At 45.8% G+C, this 22,629-nt stretch overlaps 1 protein-coding gene across 22 annotated transcripts in view; it reads right to left on the bottom strand.

The window, feature by feature from the left end:
- Window positions 1-22,629, bottom strand: part of col13a1 (collagen, type XIII, alpha 1) — a 137,815-nt gene that overhangs the window by 68,396 nt on the left and 46,790 nt on the right. For 17 of the 22 annotated variants that reach the window (XR_015074218.1, XR_015074219.1, XR_015074221.1 and 14 more), the window contains 7 exons: window positions 22,341-22,448; window positions 20,435-20,497; window positions 18,592-18,618; window positions 14,438-14,500; window positions 5,986-6,048; window positions 5,391-5,417; window positions 3,688-3,732 (listed from right to left, as the gene is read on the bottom strand). Coding sequence is in view for 19 of the 22 variants with exons in the window: in XM_085970712.1 (XP_085826838.1) it covers window positions 3,688-3,732; window positions 5,391-5,417; window positions 5,986-6,048; window positions 14,438-14,500; window positions 18,592-18,618; window positions 20,435-20,497; window positions 22,341-22,448 (396 nt within the window). In the remaining 3 variants the exon portion in view is untranslated. The remainder of the gene's footprint in view (window positions 1-3,687; window positions 3,733-5,390; window positions 5,418-5,985; window positions 6,049-14,437; window positions 14,501-18,591; window positions 18,619-20,434; window positions 20,498-22,340; window positions 22,449-22,629) is intronic. The other 5 variants (XM_085970727.1, XM_085970729.1, XM_085970728.1 and 2 more) reach the window with 3 other exon arrangements.

Below are 22,629 nucleotides of genomic sequence, written 5' to 3'. Positions count from 1 at the left end.
AGGCACTCTGCAGCCTTCCGGACTCAATATCGAGTTCAACAATTTCAGATCATAACCTCGGCCCCGATTACACATTTTTTCTTGTAATTTTTCCACTCCTTTTCCCCCCCCCTCCCCCTTTCCTTTTGTTTCTCTCTCACACCTGGCAGCTATCTCCTGCCCTGCCAGTACACTTCACACCTAATCTCAGCCTATTACCATCTCCTCTAGCTCTTTTACTGCTTTTGTTTCTTTCACTTCTTTTGTCCGATCGCAGCCCTGCCTTCGATCTATTTTCTTTTCTTTCCAGTTTTGAAGAAACGTCAACTCAAATTTCTCTCCACGGATGTTGCCTGACCTGCTGAGTTTTTCCAGCATTTTCTGTTGTTATTTCGTATTTCCAACATCTGCAGTATTTTGCTATTGTAAAGAAGGACCCTGTTGGCTCTGGGCTCGTGTCCCTGCTACCTGCTCAGGAGAGCGGGTTAAAATTGCAGATGTTGTGATCATGGTGGCTTTTGGACAGGCAAGAGCCAGGGCGATTTTAACCCCCCGCCCACTCGCCAGGTTTCTGCTGAGCGAGTGGGGTTAAAATCGCCTCTCACTTCAAGGAACCTGTGCTGTTGGATAATGCTGCTGAAAGCCAGTTGCTGGTTTTCATTCCCTCCTTCCCTGTCCACTCCACTTGCCCCAGGAAGAGACTGACTTTTACAACCCTGTATCAACAAACCAACTCGAACATCAAGTGGGACCAGCAGATGGCACTCTTAGAACATAAGCATAAATGGCCAGTCTTCGAACAGCTCCATCGCCCAAATTCATCATTAAAATGTGCATCAACACCAGATATGTTACATTTCAAGTGCCAAGTCCTACTGTTCACGAATAGCTGGGAGTTGAATTTCAGCTTACAAATTCTAATATTTCTTAATTCAAAATAAGTACACGTGGGGATTCCTTAGGTTTCAGCTTGTTTGCTCTGCTTCAAGGGTAAGATATTTCAGCTCGATGTCCAGTCACATACAGGGGTATGTTTCTCTGTTGCTGTGCCTGGGGGTATTTGATCAGCTGGATGTATGGAGAGGAGTCGAGGGCAGGAGAATTACACACTCCATTTAAATTAACGCCTGAAAAATGTGCTCCCTAATGGGCATGCTCCTCTCTCGGCCCGATTTTCAGTGACGCGCTGAGAGCCAGCACGTGCAGGAACAGGAGAATCTACCCCGGTTTTCAATTGAACTTTTCGGCACACTAATACACTTTAACACATTTTCCAAACCTGTGCTTTTTCTTAAGAAAAAAATTCATTTGACAAGAACCCTGGATGTACTCGTCATCATTTGGGCTTCTTCTCATTACTGTACTGTTGCTCAATGCAAAGGTTATCTACTCTAGACAAGCAGGAGCTCTGTATGAATCAGAACTTAACCTCATGCATGAAGTAAATGGGATTTTATGCTGGGTAAACTATTCACCCTTATACCACTGGGTTTCACACCAGACATAGTGTAGGATGCTGCTGTAAACTGGTGACCTCGCACTCAGTTCATGTAGCTCAGGATGAAATTACCAATTCAAATTTACTGTAAAAATTCAAATTCTTACAGAAGCTAGCATAAATCAGCAGATAAAACCAGCAATACCTTAACTCTCACCGATACTTTAAAACTGTTTGCGACAAATAATTTTACTTGGAACACACATTGACCTCCAGCTCACCACAGTGACTCAGACATTCGGCTTAATGTAGTTAATTAGGTAGCTAAAGCAAGTCTGAAAGCTGGCCATATTTATTCTGACCCCGAGTTAGAAAGACAGAAAATAACTTGCAGTTCTATAGCGCCTTTCACAACCTCAGGACATCCCAAAGCGCTCTACAGCCAATGAAGTACTTTTGAAGTGCAGTTACTGTTATAACGTAGGATACGTAATGCCTCTGGCTCTATAATTGTCAACTCCGATTTCAACCAGACAGTAGGCACCAATAGGAGGCTGTAAACCCATCTGTATTTCGCATTTCAAAGACCTGGAATAATGGCAAATGTAATTGACTCTAAGTATAGGCAATCGACAGCTAGTGATCAACATCAATTATTTCTAACAGCTGGGTAGGCTTTACATCTTCTATAATTTGTTAGGCTATACAAGTAGTTAGGTCCTAGCTGACCATATGATTCTGAGGAATTAATCAAGCCAATTGTGACCAGATGACAGAGAGAGAACTTGTATTTCTACAACGTTTTTCACGATCTTAGGATGTTCCAAAATGCTTCACAGCCATTGAAGTACTTTTGAAGTGTGGTCACTGTTGTAATGTAGGGAAAGGCAGCAGCCAATTTGTGCACAGCAAGCTCCCACAAACGATCGTGAAAACTGAACAGATAATCTGCTTTAGTGATGCATTGAGGGATAAATGTTAGCCAGGACACTGGGAAAACTTCCCAGCTCCTCTTCAAATGGTGCCGAGCAAATTTTTACATCAATCTGAGAGGGCAGATGGGGCCTCGGTTTAATATCTCATTTGAAAGACGGCACCTCCAACAGTGCGGCACTCCCTCAGTACTGCACTGGTGTGCCAGCCTGGATTATGTGCCAAGTCTCTGGAGTGGGGCTCGAACCCACAACCTTCTGACTCAGGAGTGAGAGTGCTGCCCACTGAGCCACGGCTGGCACCTGAAATCAAGCAATAACAGGACTTTCTCTGAGTATCACAGTCTACTCCAGACAGGCAGGTGTGGATTATGTTGCACTCAAGCTCCCATGTCAAGGCAAAGCAATCCTTAACCAACACAGAAAAGGCCACGGTTTTCATTTAAAAAATCCCAGCTACAAATTCATATAACAATATATGATATAGAAATTCTTAGCGCTTAAAGCTGTGCAATTAAAATCAGCAGTGGTTTTCATCATTTCCACTTTGCATCAAGTGATAACATTAACAATGAACAGGTCGAGTGTGAAACAGCACAAGTCAGATACTACGTCAAACACTCCCAACGCTATTCTAGTAATGCAGTTGAGTGCCACCTTCAGAGATTTAACACATTCGTACAACGTTCCTTTGCTATTCTAGTGGAGGTGCTGACCCATGTTAAATAAAATGGGCGAAGGCCAGCATTAACATGGTGGAAAAGGAATGTCATACAATTGGGTTAAGCTTTCATCCGCTGGTATCACCAGCAGTAGTTTCTTAACTAAAAGTAGTTCTGGGAAGCTACTGCACTACAACTACGAGGTTTTCACAAACTCAGTTATTAGTTCATTTTATTTTTAAATCACATTATTTGAATGCAGATGTTAGCACAAGAACACTGAATGTCTGTATGGAATTCCTTTGTCCATTATCCTTTGTCCACTATATAAATGGAGGAATTAATCCATTTAAAATTAAAGAATTTAATGCCTCTGTTTAAATAGTGGACAAAGGATTTTCATATAAAAGAATTTTCAGATCACTAGCAATGGTCCAGTGTAAATCTGTGCTATTCTAAAGGATTAAAAAGAAATCTCATATCGTTCTCAACATATTCAATCTAGCATCATTCTTCCAATAAATAAGTCTGGTTTCAAAACATTTGTTTCCAATTGATTGGCAGGTATGATGAAAATGACAGATTTTCAATCCTGTGTGCAGTGTTAGCTACCCTGTAGCCCATTCAGTAACCTGCAAATTCACAGCAAAAGATTCTGAAGTAAGTTTAAAGCTACCTTTTCTCCTTTATAACCTGCCTGGCCTGCTTCACCGGGTTCTCCCTGTGTGGGGGGTAACAAAAGTTTAAATGAAGGACCGAGAGGAGGAGTGAAGAAGAGGCACATCCTTACACGTGTGAAAGTCGCCATGTCTGCTTTGTGAACACCTGATCACTGCAATGAAAACAGCAATGCAAAAAACCCAGAAAAGCCACAGCAGTCAGTCAACATCCGTAAGAGGAAAGATGAACCATTAACACAGGGACCTGAAACCACAGGGGGCAAAGTCTCCACTTGCTGCCCGGGCATGAAACTGGCATCGCGGATTGCCCGCCTTTTGTAGAAACCGCCGCGTTTTCTGGGTCTATTTTAACCCTACCTGCCCAGTGGAAACAGGGTGGGCCGGCAGTTAAAAAACGACTGGGTTACTCACCCGCCCAAAGTGGAAACCCTATCGCCCCATTTCCCATTTTGACCCGTGTTGCTCTGCAGGCGGATGAGGCGACCGCCTAAAGTGGGGGAGGCTTACGAATTTATGCAAATCAGGGTCTTATTGTGCCAAAGGGTCGCGGTTGGATTTTAACTAGGGCCTGAGCGGGGAATCCATCCGGCTATTCCGCCAGGTCTGCAGCTGCTCTGTAACCAGAAGTGGCTCTCCAAGGTAAGTGGAAAACATTCCTTTGTGGGGCCAGGAGGAGCAGGAGAATTCCCCTGGCTTGGACTCTCCCCCTTGCCCACCAATCCTCCCCTTTGCCTCTCGCGTGACTCTCTCGCAACTCCCCAGCAGGTGGCTAGTCTTCCCTCAGTGTCTGCTGGAAATGAAAATTGGGCAGTTTTTGGAACAGCCGACCGATCCGCGACGATGGTTTTACATCCGGGCGGCAAGCTGGAACTCGATGAACAGCTGCTCCCAAAACGTTAACCTCCCTGCCTCTGATAGTTACTGACGTGTTGTGCATCTCCAGCCCTCAGAGTGTTGCACCTCAGAAAATACGGTAGCTTTTTGATTAGCTGACTTGAGTTTCAAAATCGGTGAGCCACAGCAGATTCTTTCCATAGCAGGAATTGCTTGAAAGCAAATACAGTCGACTCCTCTTAGTTTGAAGTTTTCTTAATGTGAATTATCTGTTAATTTGAATTGAAGCTGTGCAACATAAGCTCCCTGTCATATTAAAATTGCTTAATTCATATTACTGGATAAATTATTCTTTTTTTAGTTTACAAAAATGACAGAATTAAGAGAGTCGACTGTACCACTTAAACACTGGCACCACAAAAGCAGGGACAACGGGGAAGAGAGTGGAGGCGAGCACCAGACAATATACGTGATGCATTTCCTAGTATAGAAGTGTGCCAGGAAAAATAACAATTGCAAAACAAACGATGTTTGGAATGCAATTTTAGCACAATCATGATGTTTAGAAAAAGTACTTCGCCATAGCACTTGTGAATTTTATTTCACATCCCACTGGTGCACATGTGTAAATCGCAATTATATCAAAATATGAAAATTCAACACTTACACCACACTAAATGCTCTCTATTGGATCTACTTTTGTATGAAATTCATTAGTTTGATTCAGATTTGTGGGGGAACTAGTGGAAAGGTTAACTGATTAAGATAAAACAAGATAGATTAGGCAAAACAAGACAAAACAGATTAAGGCAGGGCCACACAGATTAAGGATGAAAAGAAGAGAGGCATAGCTCTATTTCAGTACCTTTTGTCCAACATCTCCTCGGTCTCCCTGTTAACACAAATAGGAAAGCCAGAAGGAAAGCAGAGATAAGTCACCTTATAGAATGTAGCCAGGAGCAGGAAAGAGAATGGGTCAGCTGACATATCATATGCAGTTTAGAGTTTAGCGTCTTTCAAACTGCTCTGAGATAACTTTCACACACACAATTCGACAACTGACATTTTGACTTAATCACCCTGATCCAAATTTAACATCTTTAAAATAAAAAAATAGCCTAAAGACTTGACAACTATACCACCTTTTGTTAAGAGATTTTATTTTCTATTAAAAAAAAGATATTTTAGTGCTTCCCAATAATAATGAATAATTAATTGGTGTTAATAATTTGATATTCTAAACTAATGGAAACCACAGACCAATGTTCCCGCTAAGGTGCGCTTTGTTCAGTGCGGCCCGTTTCTTTTAATGCGTGGTCCCTTTAAATTTCTGTGCATTCGCAGTATTTACAGTGTAAAAGCCGGTGAGCGGCCTGCGCGGGACCTCAGAGATTATTGCGCGGCCGCACGCCTGCGTACATTAGCGGGAACATTGCCACAGACCATTCCTCCACTTTTACCTTTCGCCCCACAGATCCAGGCAGTCCAGCTGGACCAGGAAGCCCTAGTTCGCCAACCTCTCCCTGAGAGAAAGAGGAGAAAAATAAAACAACAGAAGACTCAGGGACATAACAGGAGAGCACACAGCAGCGAAGGCAAAGGTAGGCAGAATATAAACCGAGTCACGAGAGAGAAAGGCATGAAGAATTCTACAAAAGAGAAGGCTGAGAGGTGACCTGATAGAGGTCTTTAAAATTATGAATGGGTTCGATAGTGCAGACGTAGAGAAGATGTTTCCACTTGTGGTGGAGTCCAAAACTAGGAGCCATAAATATAAGATAATGGCCTAGAAATTGGGTATAGCCCCGCTTGAGGCGTTAGAACTGGCGCTGCGCAAAGTTTATAGCCAGACGAAACTTATCGCCGCCTGGCGCGATATTGGGTTGCATCGCCCCTAAAGGGGATTGAGGCGCGAATTCAGGCATTACACGGGACTCCTAAGGCGCTAAACTTCCGGCGCAACCCAATATCGGAGCGGGCGGGCACAGCGCAGGTGCTCTCAATTACTGATGACCACGAGACTTCCAGGCGCCAGCCAGCTCTTAAAGGGGTGGGTCAGTCAGCTTCAGCATCCACACTCTGCGCCTTGCAGGCCTCAGAATCGGCGCAGGCCCTTCTCTGGCGCTAAAAACTTGGACCAGATGGAGAAGGTGAGACAGAGAGCAGAGCGCTTCACCAATGAGGCTCTGGAGCAATTGGTGGCCGCAGTGGAGCGCCGGCGAAATGTTCTCTACCCAGACAATGGCACGAGGCCGAATCATAAGGACTACCGACGAGCTTGGAGGGATGTATGCCAGAGGGTCAACTCCAGCAGCATGGTGACCAGGAGCCCTGTCCAACACAGAAAGAAATTCAACGACCTCACGCGGGTCGTGAGGGTGAGTGTTGTTTCTGCAAACTTCTGCATCCCTTCATTTGCACCTGACTTTATGGCTACAGGGTGGGCTGTGCCCCATTGGCCATCTGCCAGCAAGCACCCATGGCCCTTCCTGGGCACACACATGCACATTTGACTCAAGGCGTCATGTAAGGGCTCTTGCACCATGGGGGGCATGAGATGATCACTCAGGGCATCATGTAACATAACTTCCCCTCCTTTCCCCTGCAGTCCAAGCTGGCGAGGATTGGCAAAGACCAGCTTCGCACCGGTGGAGGACCTCCACAAGTGGTCACTCTCACGGATCTCGAGGAGAGAGTCCACCAGATTCTTGGAGGAAGTCTGAGTGGTCCTGTAACCACTGCAGCTGCCGACTCCATTGTCGACAGCGATGGTAAGGTTCTCACCTTTTACAACTGTCTCCTTCCACTTGTTCCCCCCGCCAGCATGCTTTCTAACTGTGGACCCATGTCATAGCCTTGCCGCAATCTGGCATCCCTTGCTGCCAAGCTGTCCTTTTGCTAAAGCCACTCTTCCACCTCCCTGCTTTCAGATGCTGCATCACCAGCTCGGGAGCCGGGCCCTCAAGCTGCCAGTGCCAGTGCCTCCGAAGGCTCAATGAGAAAATTACTGTCCAACAGAAGGTCAGCAACTCTCTCCAGCAACGATCAGAATGGCCAGCCCAAATGGCTGCAGCTTTTATACTAGTGCTGTCCCCTTTAAATAACGCCCCCCGAGTCCGAGAAAGGCCTGGGAATGCTCCATCCAACTGTCACTAATAGCACCAGGCGAAAAGGTTGCGGGCGCCACCGAATATCCAGTCCGGGGCGCCAAAAAGGCGTTGCACACTGAAATGACGTCATGATCTGCCTGCGACCGCGGGCGAGCGAAAAGAGTTAGCGCCGGCGCTAAAAGGATACTCAATATGGGAGGTGGCGCTATATTCACTGCGCCCGCCCGAAAATTGGGTAACGCCCCAATTCTCGGGCTCTTTAGGCGCTAATCGCTGGCGCTACCAACCGAATTTCTAGGCCAATAAGTCCAATAGGGAATTCAGGAGAAATTTCTTTACCCAGAGAGTGGTGAGAATATGGAACTTGCTGCTAGTTGAGGTGAATATCATAGATGCAGTTAAGGGGAAGCTTGATAAGTATATGAGCGAGAAAGGAATAGGAGGATATGCTGATAGGGTGAGATGAATTAGGGTGGGAAGAGGCTCGTGTGGAACAGAAACACCAGCACAGACTCGTCGGACTGAATGGCCTGTTTCTGTGCTGTACATTCTATATAATTCCAATAGTTCTATGCTGTGTGCAAAAGAGCCATTTGCAATTCCTCGCTGCTGAAGTCAAAATTCTGGAAGGATTTTACAGACACTTGGAAAGTATGATAATGCCTCTTTCTAGAAACAAGGTGAAATTACGCATAATTTAATTCCAAAAAGACAAGTTGCTTCTGGGTGTGAACAAGTGAACTGAAATGAACTTGTGATTTTGGTCTGATTTGGTTCTATAATGTAAGCCCCATAGAAAAATATCGGCGTTTTTTGATAAAAGGAATAAAGAGTTGGAGAAAGTTTTGCAAAGAACATGACACTCTTGTGGATACAGAATGGAAAGGGAAAGGGTAACAGGGTTCTTGTATATCTGCTTTATTCAGTGATAATCCCGTCACAAATTAAACAAATTAGCTCCACACTGACTGGGTTTCATATTTGGCACGCTAAACTTACTAATTTCAATGTAACCAACAACAGACTATCACAGAGCTCAGAGAGATTGCAGATATACCAGGGGGCCAGCTTTTTTTTAAAAGTATTCAGCGATCTTATTTTTAAATGGTAATTTTAAGTATTACATAGTATTTACAGCACAGAAAGTCCATTCAACCCAACAGCTCCCACCCGAAATCATCTCACCCTATCAGCATATCCTTCTATTCCTTTCTCCCTCATGTGTTTATCTAGCTGTCCCTTAAATGCATCTGTGCGAGTAGTGTTGCTGTGGGGAAAGAATTTCCCAGTTATGGTGGTCATGCCAACATCAATCACTCCAGTAATTGGCACTTGAAGATAGTCCTCAAAAATATTAAATTTGTATTGTAATTACGGCAAGAATACTAGGAATATATCTGCAGTGGATTTCAGGGTAGTCCCACCATTTTACTTGTTAGAATGGGGGTACGGTAGCACAGTGGTTATGTCACTGGGCTAGTAATTCAGAGGCCTGGACTATTAAGCCGGAGACACGAGTTCACAATCCCACCACGGCAGCTGGGGAATTTAAATTCAATTAAATAAATCTGGAATAAAGACTAGTATCAATAATGGTGACCATGAAACTACTGGATTGTCATAAAAACCCATCTGGTTCACTAATGTCCTTTAGGGAAGGAAATCTGCCGTCCTTACCCGGTCTGGCCGATATGTGACTCCAGACCCACAGCAATGTGGTTGACTCTTAACTGCCCTCTGAAATGGCTTCGTAAGCCACTCAGTTACATTCAAGGTGGCAGCTCACCACCACCTTCTTGAGGGCAATTAGGGATGGACAATAAATGCTGGCCTTGACGACGACGCCCACATCCCGAGAATGAATTGTAAAAAATCTAATTTGTACCAGGTATACTATTTCCCTTGCAATAAGCAATAAAATGAAATATGAAATGACTTTTTTTGGAAACACACGGTAAAACAGGACTTCAGATATATAAAGGATAAGGTTTCCAGCTGGGACTTTACAAGGTAGAAGATGAATGCCCAAATTTATTGACTGTGGCAGGATATGTATAAACACTTTTTTTTCCTGATTGTGAGGTCAGAAATACACCACCTCAGGTTTACTCTCCAATGCATTAAGCACTGGTTTACAGATTATTTGTTTAGGAGAATTTAAATGGTCATTTGAATCAGCCCAAGTGCCCAATGACACTCCATATTTCCATTAATGGGTGTAATATTACACGCATTTACTCTCTGTCCAACTTCACCAACCCAAATGTTTCCAGTTAAACAAATACTTCCTGAAATTCCTGTGACTGCAGCGGGTGGGAGATCGATTTCTAGTGTGTGTGTGTGTGTGTGTGTGTGTGTGTGTGTGTGGCGGGGGGGGGGGCGGCGGAGGGGGGTTCCTGGGCTTTCTCTGGGACATTACTCCCTTTATGCCCTTAAAAGGCCTCAGTGTAACACATGCCAGTTGAGACCCTCTGAGGCCTTCTGAAGGCCCTAAACCTCCACTAGAGTAAGATATGAACCCCAGAGGTTATATTTAGTTTATAGCTACAGGAGTAACGTGCTAACAAGTTAACAAATACAGCAAATTCAGAAGTCTGATGTGATGCATAGAAACTCGATACCCTTAGGGACCAACAGCACCCCCACCCCAATCCCTTCTCTCTCTCTCTTTCCTCCTCTCCTCCCCTTTCTCTCTTTCCTCCTCCCCTTTCTCTTTCCTCCTCTCCTCCTCTCCTCTCTTTCCTCCTCTCCCCTCTCTCTTTCATCCTCTCCCCTCTCTTCCCCCCTCTCTTTCCTCCTCTCCCCTTCTCCTCCTCTCCCCCTCTCTCCCTTTCCTCCTCTCCCCTCTTCCCCCTCTCTCTCTTTCCTCCTCTCCCCCTCTCTCCCTCTCCTCCTCTCCCCCTCTCCTCCTCTCCCCCCTCTCCCTTTCCTCCTCTCCCCCTCTCTCTCCTCCTCTCCTCTCTCTCCCCTCTCCCTCTCTCTTTCCTCCTCTCCCCTCCCCCTCTCTCCCTTTCCTCCTCTCCCTCTCTCTCTTTCCTCCTCTCCCCTCTCTCTCTCCTCCTCTCCCCCTCTCTCCCTTTCCTCCTCTCCCCCCCTCTCCCTTTCCTCCTCTCCCCCTCTCTCTCCTCTCCCCCTCTCTCTCCTCCTCTCCTCTCTCTCCCCTCCCCCTCTCTCTTTCCTCCTCTCCCCTCCCCCTCTCTCCCTTTCCTCCTCTCCCTCTCTCTCTTTCCTCCTCTCCCCTCTCTCTCTCCTCCTCTCCCCCTCTCCCTTTCCTCCTCTCCACCTCTCCCTTTCCTCCTCTCCCCCTCTCTCTTCCCCCTCTCCTTCTCTTTCCTCCTCTCCCCCCTCTCTCTTTCCTCCTCCCCCTCTTTCCCCTCCCCCTCTCTCTTCCCCCCCCTCTCTCTTTCCCCTCCCCCTCTCTCGCTTTCCCTCCTCTCCCCCTCTTTCCCTCCTCTCCCTCTCTCTTTCCCTCCTCTCCCCTCTTTCCCTCCTCTCCCCTCCCCCTCTCTCTCTTTCCTCCTCTCCCCTCTCTCTCTCCTCCTCTCCCCCTCTCTCTCCCTTTCCTCCTCTCCCCCTCTCTCTTCCCCCTCTCCTTCTCGTTCCTCCTCTCCCCCCCTCTCTTTCCTCCTCCCCCTCTCTTTCCCCTCCCCCCTCTTTCCCCCTCTCTCTTTCCCCCTCTCTCGCTTTCCCTCCTCTCCCCTCTCTTTCCCTCCTCTCCCCTTTCTTTCCCTCCTCTCCCCTCTCCCTCTCTCTTTCCTCCTCTCCCCTCTCCCTCTCTCTCTTTCCTCCTCTCCCCCTCTCTCCTCCTCTCCCTCTCTCTCTCTTTCCTCTTCTCTCTCTCTTTCCTCCTCTCCCTCTCTCTCCCTTTCCTCCTCTCCCCCTCTCTCTCCCTTTCCTCCTCTCCCCCTCTCTCTCCCTTTCCTCCTCTCCCCCTCTCTCTTTCCTCCTCCCCCTCTTTCCCTCCTCTCCCTCTCTTTCCCCTTCTCTCTTTCCCCTCCCCCCTCTTTCCCCCTCTCTCGCTTTCCCTCCTCTCCCCCTCTCTCTTCCCCTCCTCTCCCCCTCTTTCCCTCCTCTCCCCCTCTCTCTTTCCCTCCTCTCCCCCTCTTTCCCTCCTCTCCCCCTCTCTCTTTCCCTCCTCTCCCCCTCTCTTTCCCTCCTCTCCCCCTCTTTCCCTCCTCTCCCCCTCTCTTTCCCTCCTCTCCCCCTCTCTTTCCCTCCTCTCCCCCTCTCTTTCCCTCCTCTCCCTTTCCCTCCTCTCCCCCTTTCCCTCCTCTCCCCTCTCTTTCCCTCCTCTCCCTTTCCCTCCTCTCCCCCTCTTTCCCTCCTCTCCCCTCTCTTTCCCTCCTCTCCCCTCTCTTTCCCTCCTCTCCCTTTCCCTCCTCTCCCCCTCTCTCTCTTTCCCTCCTCTCCCCCTCTCTCTCTTTCCCTCCTCTCCCCCTCGCTTTCCCCCTCCCCCCCTCCCCCCCTCTTCCCCTCTTTCCTCCTCTCCCCCTCTCTCTCTTTCTCCCTCTCTCTCTTTCTTTTTCCCTCTCTCTCTTTTCCCCCTCTCCCTCTTTCCTCCTCTCACCCTCGTTCCCCATTGTCGACTCCATCTCCTTTACATCTCCTAGAGTCAACATCTTCATAAGGCAGGTTCCAAAAGTTTGCCAAGTTCCTGGGATGCTCATATCCTTTTTACAATACATAGTTTTGCTATATAATAAACAATAATAGATTTCCAAGTACTTCTGATTTCAGCCTTGGAGCTGTGTAGAAGTTGTGATTGAGGCAGTACACTATGAATTGGCAGAGATTCGAAGTAATCCATCTTAATTAAAATACCTCAGCACCCCACCCCCCGGCAGTCCCAAACAACACCCACCAATTCAACAACACAGCCCAAGTTGAAGATTTTCAAAAGGCAAGTCAATTAATGATGTTATCATCTATTTAAATAGCAGCTCACACATTTGATAACATGCCTGGTTCTTACATTTTTGAACCTCTTGAATGCTTAAATGTTAAAAACCCAGATCCTTAACTTGGCTTATCTTCAACATCAAAATCTGCACTAATTCCAAGAAGAAATGAATCCAACTTGACACAGATGAAAAGATGAGTAATAAAAGTAAATGGAGTTACAGCTTCTGTCAGTGATGCAATGGGTGGAAACGGTTCTGAGCACTGAGGTTAAAACATTATTAATAGCAGCATTATAGTTGGATTGCTTTACAGTTCTGTTTACAATAAACCATAATAAAATAATTCTACAATTAATGCGAAAGAACCAACACATTTTAAGTGGTCTACTCATGGTCTGGGAATAGTACAGGCTGATATAATCAACAACATTCCCAGACGGGCTGTGTTCTTGGACTAAATTTGTGCAGAAATAAATAGATGCCGTACAAACCCTTAAGATTTTAACATGAAAAAAAATGCAATTCCTTTAAGGAGACCGATGTACCTTCTAATTAATCGGATCATCTCCTTAAAAAGGCATCTTGGAAATCCAACACGACTTTACCAAGTGGTCAACGACCTAATCCACCTCATTTACCAGCAAACTACTGACATGATACTTAGTCACCAAGTTATTTTTACATGGTTCAGGTTTAACAGTGAAGCACTTTGACCTTGTGTCCTGTACTGTAGCTTTATCACTTCATCATACAGGCATTACAAATAAAAATCTGGGAAGACTTTTCTGCAACATAATGGTCAATGAATATTTAATGTGCTAAATGGTTAATTTGTACATTCTTCTGTTGTGTGCTCTCTGCAGCATTAGTAATTACCAATACTCTTACTTTCATACCAGGCAATTCCACCAGTTTAAGCTAGGGGGAATGGTAGCATAGTGGTTCTGTTAGTGGGCTAGTAATCCCAAAGCCTGGACTAAGGAGTTCATAATCCCACTAGCAGCTGGGGAATTTAAATTCAGTTCATTAAATCAAATCAAATCTGGAATAAAAAGCTAGCATCAGTGATGGTGACCAGGTTGTCGTAACAATCCATCTGGTTCACAAATGTCCTTTAGGAAATCTGCCATCTTTACCCGGTCTGGCTTATATGTGTGTGACTCCAGGCCTACAGCAATACAGTTGACTCTTAAAATGGCATCGGAAGCTCACCACCACCTTCAATGGGCAATAAATGCTGGCCAGTGACACCCACATCCTATGAACAAATTTTTTAAAAGGCTGCACTTATACGACCACTTATGCTAGTGTTGGCGAGAAGCAACATCACAGCAATGCTAAGTTGCAGTGTAAGTCTGGAGACGGGACTTGAGAGTTGATCAGTCTCACTGTTTCTTTCTAGAATCAGGTTGGCCTGACTCCAGATTTACACGTTTACAACTCCTTGATGCTACAGTCATGATGTAAATGCAGTCTTACTGTTCAACTGTCCTGCTTCAGCAACTATAGGACTGGTTACACTGGCAACTGCTGCTTGATCCAGACATGAATGGAATCCAATCTCTGGCCAACAAATGAGGGAACAGGCTGTGAATCTTGTGCTCTGCATTGACAGCAGGTTCATGTTAATCCTTTGAAGCAGAATTAATGAGTTGCAGGAAGAGCAAGCAGAGCATTGGTCTAGACATGTTTCTCTCCACCACATCTGCCTGCATTACCTGGTGTCCATTCTGTCAGTCACATTTTAGAAAATTGCACATGGTCTGCAGACAGCAGAGGACGGGGAGCTACCTCTCACCAGTCCCAGGGCCATAGCTCCTCTCAATCATTCCTCCTACAGATTGAGGCACTGTCAACTCTGTAAAAGGGATAACCCACAGCTGCAAGAGAGTTTATCTTACCTTTCTTCCTGGGAGCCCTGGCATTCCTGGTTTTCCCTGCGATCCTGTTATTCCTGGATCTCCCTGAAACAGTAAGAGGAGTGCGTTTGCTTTCATTATTTAGACGAAACACTTAACATTAGTATCACTTCAGTTATTATACATTTAAAATGAGTAAAATTTGTGATTAAAACACCACTGATTTAACTTTTTGTGGAGTATAAAACTGGGTTAGCAGAAGTTCATTATATACACAGGTTCTCCCGTTAAAATCGACTCTCTTACAGCTTCCGCAATGCCCTTTAAAGTTTATGCTGCTGCATTTTCTGATCTGATTTGCTCTGTGCTGCCCCAAGTTCGGCCAGTTTATTGTAGTTATCTGTTTAAGATTACAACACAGAAACCCCGAGGGAGGCTCTGTCATCGGTACCAACAAAAGAATTGCATCTCAATGGCTTGACATCTTGTGGTCGTCTCCCTCCCAAGGGTTTAACATTTAACTGAAGCTTCCACATGATTTCATCGCTCCACCATGGGCGGTCGTGCCTTCAGCTTCCTGGGCCCTAAGCTTTGGAATTCCCTCCCTAAACCTCTCCGCCATTCCATAGCTCTCTTCTTCTTTAAGTCGCTCCTTAAAACCTACCTCATTGACCAAACTTTAGGTCATCTGTCCTAATAGCTCATGTGGCTCGGTGTCAAATTTCGATAACGCCCCTGTGAAGTACCTTGGAATGTTCTACTACATTAAAGGCAGTAAATAAATACAAGTTGTTGATGTAAAGCTATGCATATCTTTGCACCTGGATTCTCAGAGGATGATGGAAAAAATAATTTTAAATTTTAGGAATGGCATTCTGCCCTTTCAAAAAATGTAACTTGGATCACCTTGTTAACCATTGCTCCCCATGCCAAGTACAGCAGGCACTTTAACCAAACTGTATATCCGAAAGTTTTGTTCACTTTCTAAAATTTATCTAAGTTACACAAACTTTATGAAAAATTCTTAAATTAGACAAAAAAAATCCCCATATGCTTCAAAATGCTACATTTCTGTCTTCCCCCCAAAAATACTGCCCTAAACATCTTGCACATGAAACTATTTACCTTATATGTTCCTTTTTGTTAATAAGAATGACATATTTTACACACAGGGCTATGTGTTATCTATTTGTTTTTAAAGTCCAAAGAAAGCTGTAACTTCACGATCAATTAATTAGCCTTTCAAGCTGGGCTTCTCTAACTGGGGAACAACGACTTCCCTTCAGCCTGACTGAAGGGACAAGACACAGGGGGGCAATTTTCTCAGCCCCGAGGAGGCGGATATGGAGGCAGGACTGCCGGGAAAGTGGCAGAATTTGCCACCCACCCCCAACCCGCCTCCGTGCCACCTTGCCTGGAGGCGGGAAGCCGTCCCGCCCCGGGTCCCATCTCCTTGCAGTCGGGAAGGGATTAAAGCCTATTAACTGCCTGTTAACAGGTTTCATCCCGAAGTGCGGGCTTCCCGACCTGGGGGAACCCCGCCAGGGTGTAGGAGGCGAGCAGTGGGTCTGCGGGGGTCGGAGGGGTCTGAAAGTGCGATGTAGAGGTGAGTGATGGGTGCAAGTGTGGAGTGGTATGTATGTGAGGTGAGTGTAAAGTGTTAAAAAATGTTAACTTACCTTTGTTTCTACCTACAGCCTTTAGCCGCTGTGGAGCTGGAGTCCCCGACATCTCCATTGTAGAGATCACAGACTGGCTGTTGCATCCTCTGATACATCAGCCAGCTGATTTCTGCAAAGTAGAAAGGTTTGATGAGTCCTGAACACAAGACCTCATCAAACTACACAGAATGTCACAGACAGCTTCACAGAGCTGTCAAACGATAACATTTCTTCTTTCAAAAATTCTTGACAGATGATACGTCATACGTTGACGTGCTCTGCAACTGCATTCCCCCTAATTGGCCTGCTGAGCCCGCCGGTCAATCAGGGGGAAATCTTGCTGGTTGGCCAGAAGCTGATGGAGGCGGGACTGAAACCCGACAAGTGGGAGTCCCGCCTCCAAAAGCTTCTCATTCAGAAAATCACAGGGGATGTAGCTTTGTGAAATGAGCTACACCTCAGAGAGCCTGCTCTCCATCTGAGGCAGCACCAGAGCCATTTCCAGAGCAAGTTAAGGGCACTTCTTCAATATTGAAGAGATGTGCTTAACATTTGTAACTGCAATGATTTGGAGTTGAGGATTCACGAACTCTTCCTGCATTCACATTGTTTCGATATGTGCCCATATTGGTTTTTCTAATTTAATAAGTGTTTGTAATTTGCATTTTAAGAAATATTTGTAAATTGCTGTTTTTTGATTTATCCTGCAACCAACACCTAAAACAGATTATCTGGTCATTTATTTAATTGCTGTTTGTGGGAGCTTGCTGTGTACAAATTGGTTTCTGCATTTCCTACATTACAACAGTGACTACACTTCAAAAGTATTCCATTGGCTGTGATGGGCTGTGGGACGTCCCGAGGTGGTGAAAAGCGCAAGTCTTTCTTTAGACCAACAGAAGAGCAGCTCCTGTTTGACTTGGGAGAACTGAGGAAGTCAAACTGGGAGCAGAGTGAGTGGACTCTACTGTGGTAATGCTTAACGTCCCATGCTGCCATATTGTATTTTAAAGTTTTATTTTTAATTAGAAAAGGGTGTTTTTAAACACTTTAAACAAAAGGAGGGCAAATTCGGTTGATTTGCGCCTCCAGGTTGCTAACGGAGCGCAAATCAACTAGCACCTGGGCGTAGCGTTGCTAACGCCGCCCGCGAAATTCAGCGGGAGGTTAGCGGCAGCGCTGTGCCACCGGCGATGACGCCATCGTCGTGCGCAGTGCCCCGCTGGCGTCCCGGCTGTAATATTGGGTGCCGCCCCCTGACTTACCGCCGGACGCTATGTCCGCCGGGGTCAGGAGGGCCTCCCTGCGGCCGGGGTGGCGCTAGTTAAAGGGGAGGTGGCGTGCGGCCATTTTTGTTGCTGGCCGCCTGCCAGCACCTGCCCCCATGAAGCCCCCCCTCTTGAGTGCCGGGCTCGTTTTCCAGCACTCCCAATCCCTGGTGGCCCAGCTGGGCGCTGGGACGTGCTGCGCCAGGCCCCTCCCCTTTAATAAGGGGAGGAAGGCCTGCAGTACCGCGGGGCGACGTGGCGCTGCGGCACGTAGCGCCGCGATATTGGCTCGCAGCGCCCCAAGAGGGACGCGTGGTGCTTCCAGTAGCGCCCCTCCTCCCTCTCAGGGCGCTACCTGGGAAAATCGGCCACAGGGGCGCTAACAATTAGCGCCCCGGAGAAGGTTGCACCCAAGGTGTTGAGTTGATGATTACTCTGTAGGGATTTCAACACTAATGTGATTTTCTTGTAAAAACCTCCAAGGTTGGGAGGCTGCCAGTTCTATTACTGAATGGGAGGGCTGTTAGGAGTTGGCATGTATAAATGAGATTTGCTCCTTTGATTATGAGCAGGATGCTTTCCTTTAAGCATCCTCTTCATCGTGTGTTTGGAACGGTGACATTGTTTGACTGAACCACCCCACGTTCCCCCCGAGGAAGCCCTCATTGTGCTCTTCCAAGAGGAAGGAACATTTCCTAAACACACATCAACTATTCTCACCTTCTGGCTATGTTGCCCAGGAAAGCCTGAACCACGCTACATGTTTAGAAAGGAAAAATAAAACGAATTTTCAACTTTCGCTGGCGCATCTTTGAAAATACTTTCTGTGTATTCTCTAGCAATGTGCCTTACACAGAATGACAAATTGTACAGCAGAGAAACAGGCCATTTGGCCCAACTGATCCAATGCCTGCTCTTGAAGTTCAGAAAACATTCACTAACAGTCTCTCCACCTCAACACAATTGCATCAGAAAACCTTTCCATTTCCTACAATTATTTATTACTGAGCTCCAACAACTGTAAGAGGAGAATTCAGTTAAGAGCCAAGTTAACTTTGTGACTAGGAGTAAAATCCTATTGCGTGGCGCTAGACTAAGACTACGAGAAGCTGTTATTCTAATGGTGAGCAGAGGGCTTTCTGTTTCTGAATTAAAACCACATGTCGGAGGACATGCTAAAAATAGTTCTTAATTTTACAGATCCACCTAGGCCTCATAAATTACATTTATTGATGTAGTCACAGATCCTATAACAGGCATTAATTACCTTCAGCCCAGGAATTCCAGACGGACCCTGAGAAATTAAAAGGATGGTGATAAGATGTTGGTCCTTCTGCTTAGATCCTATGCAATATTGTCTTTTGAAATTGTGAACTGGCTCAGAGAAAAGAGACTTGGGTAATAGTTTGAGGTAAATTTTCCAACCGCATGTTCTGTGGTAGCACTTTTGCCCAAGTTGGAAGGTTGTGGGTTCAAGTCAAACAACCCCCAATCCAAGACTTGGGCACATAATCTAGGTGACGCTTCCAGTACTACACTTCCATCAGCTTGCCCAGGTGGACTGTATAAGATGCCATGGCACATTTATTATTGAAGATGACGACTGACGTAAGAAAACTACTCGGCACTTGGTCTAAGCGTTAAACAAAGCTTTAATCAACTGTTTTACAACATGGAGGTCTAGTTGTGTCCTTCACTAGTTCCTGTTAAGAATGTCCTGCGCAAGCTGGGCCCGTGCCTGAGTATTTATACTCTCCCTGGACAGCGCCACCCGCAGGCCGCTCAGTTGGTTCATGTCAACGACCACGGAAACTTTCCTGGTGTCCTGGCCGGCATTCATCCTTCAACCAACGCCACCCAAACAGAATAATGGGTCATTCACCTCATTGCTGTTTGTGGGACCTCTGTGCGCAAATTGGCTGCCACATTCACCTACAAAAACACCTGCTATTCCAGCAGCTGAGGCTCCACAGCGGGAGTACACATGTGTAAAATGTACCCTTTGTGAAGAATTAGAACTATGTTAAGATCCACTGTGCGTATTAGATCTCTTTTTTTTAAATAAATTGATTGCCCGTTGTCTTTCAAGGTCAGATTCCTACCATCCTGCCCATGCACCTCGTCAAGGCACAGTGTCAATGCTAAACTGGAAATATTGGTAAATAGTGAGTGAGATGCAAAATCAGCAAAGCTGGCAGACTTCAAAACCATCAAACAGATTTATTTTATCTTTTTATTCGTAAAAAAAGCTTACGTTTTTAACCCAAAATTGGCGCATGGCTGTTGGCAGGTCTGTGAATGGAGTCCCAGTCACCTTCTCCCTTTGGTAATGGCGGTTCTGCACCAGCTCTCTGAGGGAGGTGAAGATTTCCCCAGAGGGCTATGGGTAGCAAAACCGTGTTTATAAAAAGGAGTTTACAATTTCACTACTTGGCCACTCACACAGAGGAATCATTACCCACAATCTCTGTCGCTCTTTGAATCTCTACAATTTAGCTTTTACCTTATACTGTAAATGGTAATGAGGCACTAAAAGGTTTTTATGGCAGTTTTTCAATAGTACAGTGAGAATGCAGTTTTGTAAAGATTAACTTCATGTTAAGGAAAGATTTTTAATCGTGCTGAAGTACCTGGCCTGCTCATGTCACTGATTGGTAACTTACGAGCAATGTGCTCGACAATCTACCCTATCCTGCTCTCCTACGGGGACTCTATTTTGCAGTCCAGGTTACTGCATCCACGCCAGCCATGATTCAGGCCAGTATTCGCCTGATGTGCTGCATCATGACCTCTCTGCCACCTGTAATTCTGCCTGTGGTGAATTGCAAGTTTCTGCCGAGTTGAGAAGAGGCAGCAAAAAAAGGCAGTAAAATGCTTCCTGTCCTGACATCAGTCTAAACTGCCTGTACTCGAACATCGAAACGGTTCAGGGCTGCACAGGCAGAACTGCGGCAAAGCTTGGCATGTTGCAATAATGGGGCGTTGGGAGGATCAAAACGGCAGAAAATCAGCTTCAAACAAAGGGAATTACACACACTAAAAAGACTGTCGAGTAAACAGTGCGTTTTTGACCAAGTAATTTATATAGAAAAACAATTTCAGTTTCCTACCCGGATTCCATCTTTTCCAGGTTTCCCAGGGTCTCCAGGTTTCCCAGAATCTCCAGGTTTCCCCTGGAATTAAGAAGTCAGTCGTTATTTGCGTTATCACTATGTAGCAAACAGGCAGACAAGAACTGACTAAATTCAGAGTCATTTAGGCGCTTAATATTTTTCACTTTGATTATTGCTGCTTTCAACAACTTCACTTTGTAATTTCTCAACTGCTGCAAAAAGATTACTGTAAACAGCAAACCTTCACTGTTTATTAGTCGCACAGACTAGGTTCATGAAAAATAAAATTTACCACAGCAATGTCCCACTCTACTGGCGCACAAGATAAACTCTTTTCAGCAGTTGTTCAGTTTTATGCAGTGATCTCTTCACCGAGAAACAGCAGTTATTCACCAATCCCTGCTCCTAAGCTGTTTCACAGATGCCTGCTGATTGGCTGCTGGTCTCTTTCTCGACCCTGCCTGGTTCAGACTGAGCTGAGCCTCTCTGTGATGGCACTGGATGATAATGGAGTTCATCCTCTAGACCAATCCTGCTCTTTTATCTTGGACTCTCTCATCATCAGCAGTCTCCCACTCTCTCTCTCTCTCTCAATCAAATAATCAAATCAAATCAAATCAACTTTTATTGTCATTGTTAGTGCACAAGTGCAGTACAACGAAATGTAGGCTTGCGGCTCCCGAGAGTGTACATTTAGATTAAGACATTTAAACATTCAACATACATTTGGCTTGTAATACATTAACATAAACATAACCATAATAAAGTGCATTGGCAGATGTGCAGGCTTTAGAGTTTATTTGTGGAGTTCAGTAGGATGACAGCCCTGGGAAAGAAGCTGTTCCTAAATCTGGTCGTACGGGTGCGAATGCATCTGTAGTGTCTCCCAGATGGCAGGAGGGCGAACAGACTGTGGCTGGGGTGGGTAGGGTCTTTGATGATGGACCGTGACCTCCGTAAACAGCGTTTCTGGTATATGTGCTCTATGGTCGGTAGCCGGGTGCCGGTAATGCGTTGGGCAGTTTTGACTACCCGCTGCAGGGCTTTCCGGTCATAGTAGCTACAGCTGCCATACCATACTGTGATACAGTTCGTCAGGATGCTCTCTATTGTGCAGCGGTAAAAGTTAGAGAGGATCAGGGGTGACAGGTTACATCCCTTCAGCCTCCTTAGGAAATATAGGCGCTGCTGGGCCTTCTTCACCAGAGAGGAGGTATTGAGGGACCAGGAGAGGTCTTCCGTGATGTGGACTCCGAGGTCCCATTCTGCTATGACTAATTGTGTGTGCACAACAACTTGCATTTATATAGCAGCCTTAACGTAGTAAAACGTCCCAAGGTGCTTCACAGGAGTGATTATCAAACAAAATTTGACACCGAGCCACATAAGGACATATTAGGACAGGTGTCAAAAAACTTGGTCAAAGAGGTAGGTTTTAAGGAGCAGCTTAAAAGGAGGAAAGAGAGGTAGAGAGGTTTAGGCAGGGAATTCCAGAGTTTAGGGCCTAGGAAGCTGAAGGCACAACCGCCAATGGGGGAACGATTAAATGCACAAGCCCCTATTCCCCCTCTTCCCGCCCGCACAATTCCAATCAAATTTGCACTATGCAATTGTAACCCAGATAGTTCACTCTTTGCCAATAGTTGCGAACCATTTTACCTGCAGTTGTGATTAACGCTGCGAGCAGTTTTCGATACCGCTGAAATAATCATGGCATTGTATGCAAGGGCTCGTAAATGTCTTAGGTTAAGGCAGTGAGGCAATAAGGAGGTCAACAGGAGAAAGTGTAAAGATGGTTAATTCCTAAGCCGCGTTGTTATGCACACGCTAGGCCAATGCCAACATTTTTCACATGCAGGGCAGAGGTCCAAAGAAAAGAGAAATGGACACGACCAAAACTTACTGGTAATCCATCAGTCCCTGGTTTTCCCGAATGCCCTGGGGGTCCTTTAGGCCCTGGGGGTCCAGGTGGCCCTGGAGAGCAGTTACTAGTAGGTTGTCCTTGCTCACCCTGGGATTGAATCAAAAGCCACTAAGTTCCATAAAGACAATACTTCCAACAATTGGCTCGTCAATTAAAAGAGCAAGTAATTGATATTATGTAGAGCAGCCAAAAAGCATACTTCATAATCAAAGAATAGCTTATTAGATTAGGGGGGGAAAATAGGAATACAGAAAAAAGAACAAAGTGA

This window comes from Somniosus microcephalus, chromosome 29 (assembly GCF_052327205.1).
Source record: "Somniosus microcephalus isolate GS21.2 chromosome 29, FLI_Smic_1.0, whole genome shotgun sequence".
Classification (NCBI taxonomy): domain Eukaryota; kingdom Metazoa; phylum Chordata; class Chondrichthyes; order Squaliformes; family Somniosidae; genus Somniosus; species Somniosus microcephalus.
This window is presented reverse-complemented; position numbering and strand designations above follow the sequence as displayed.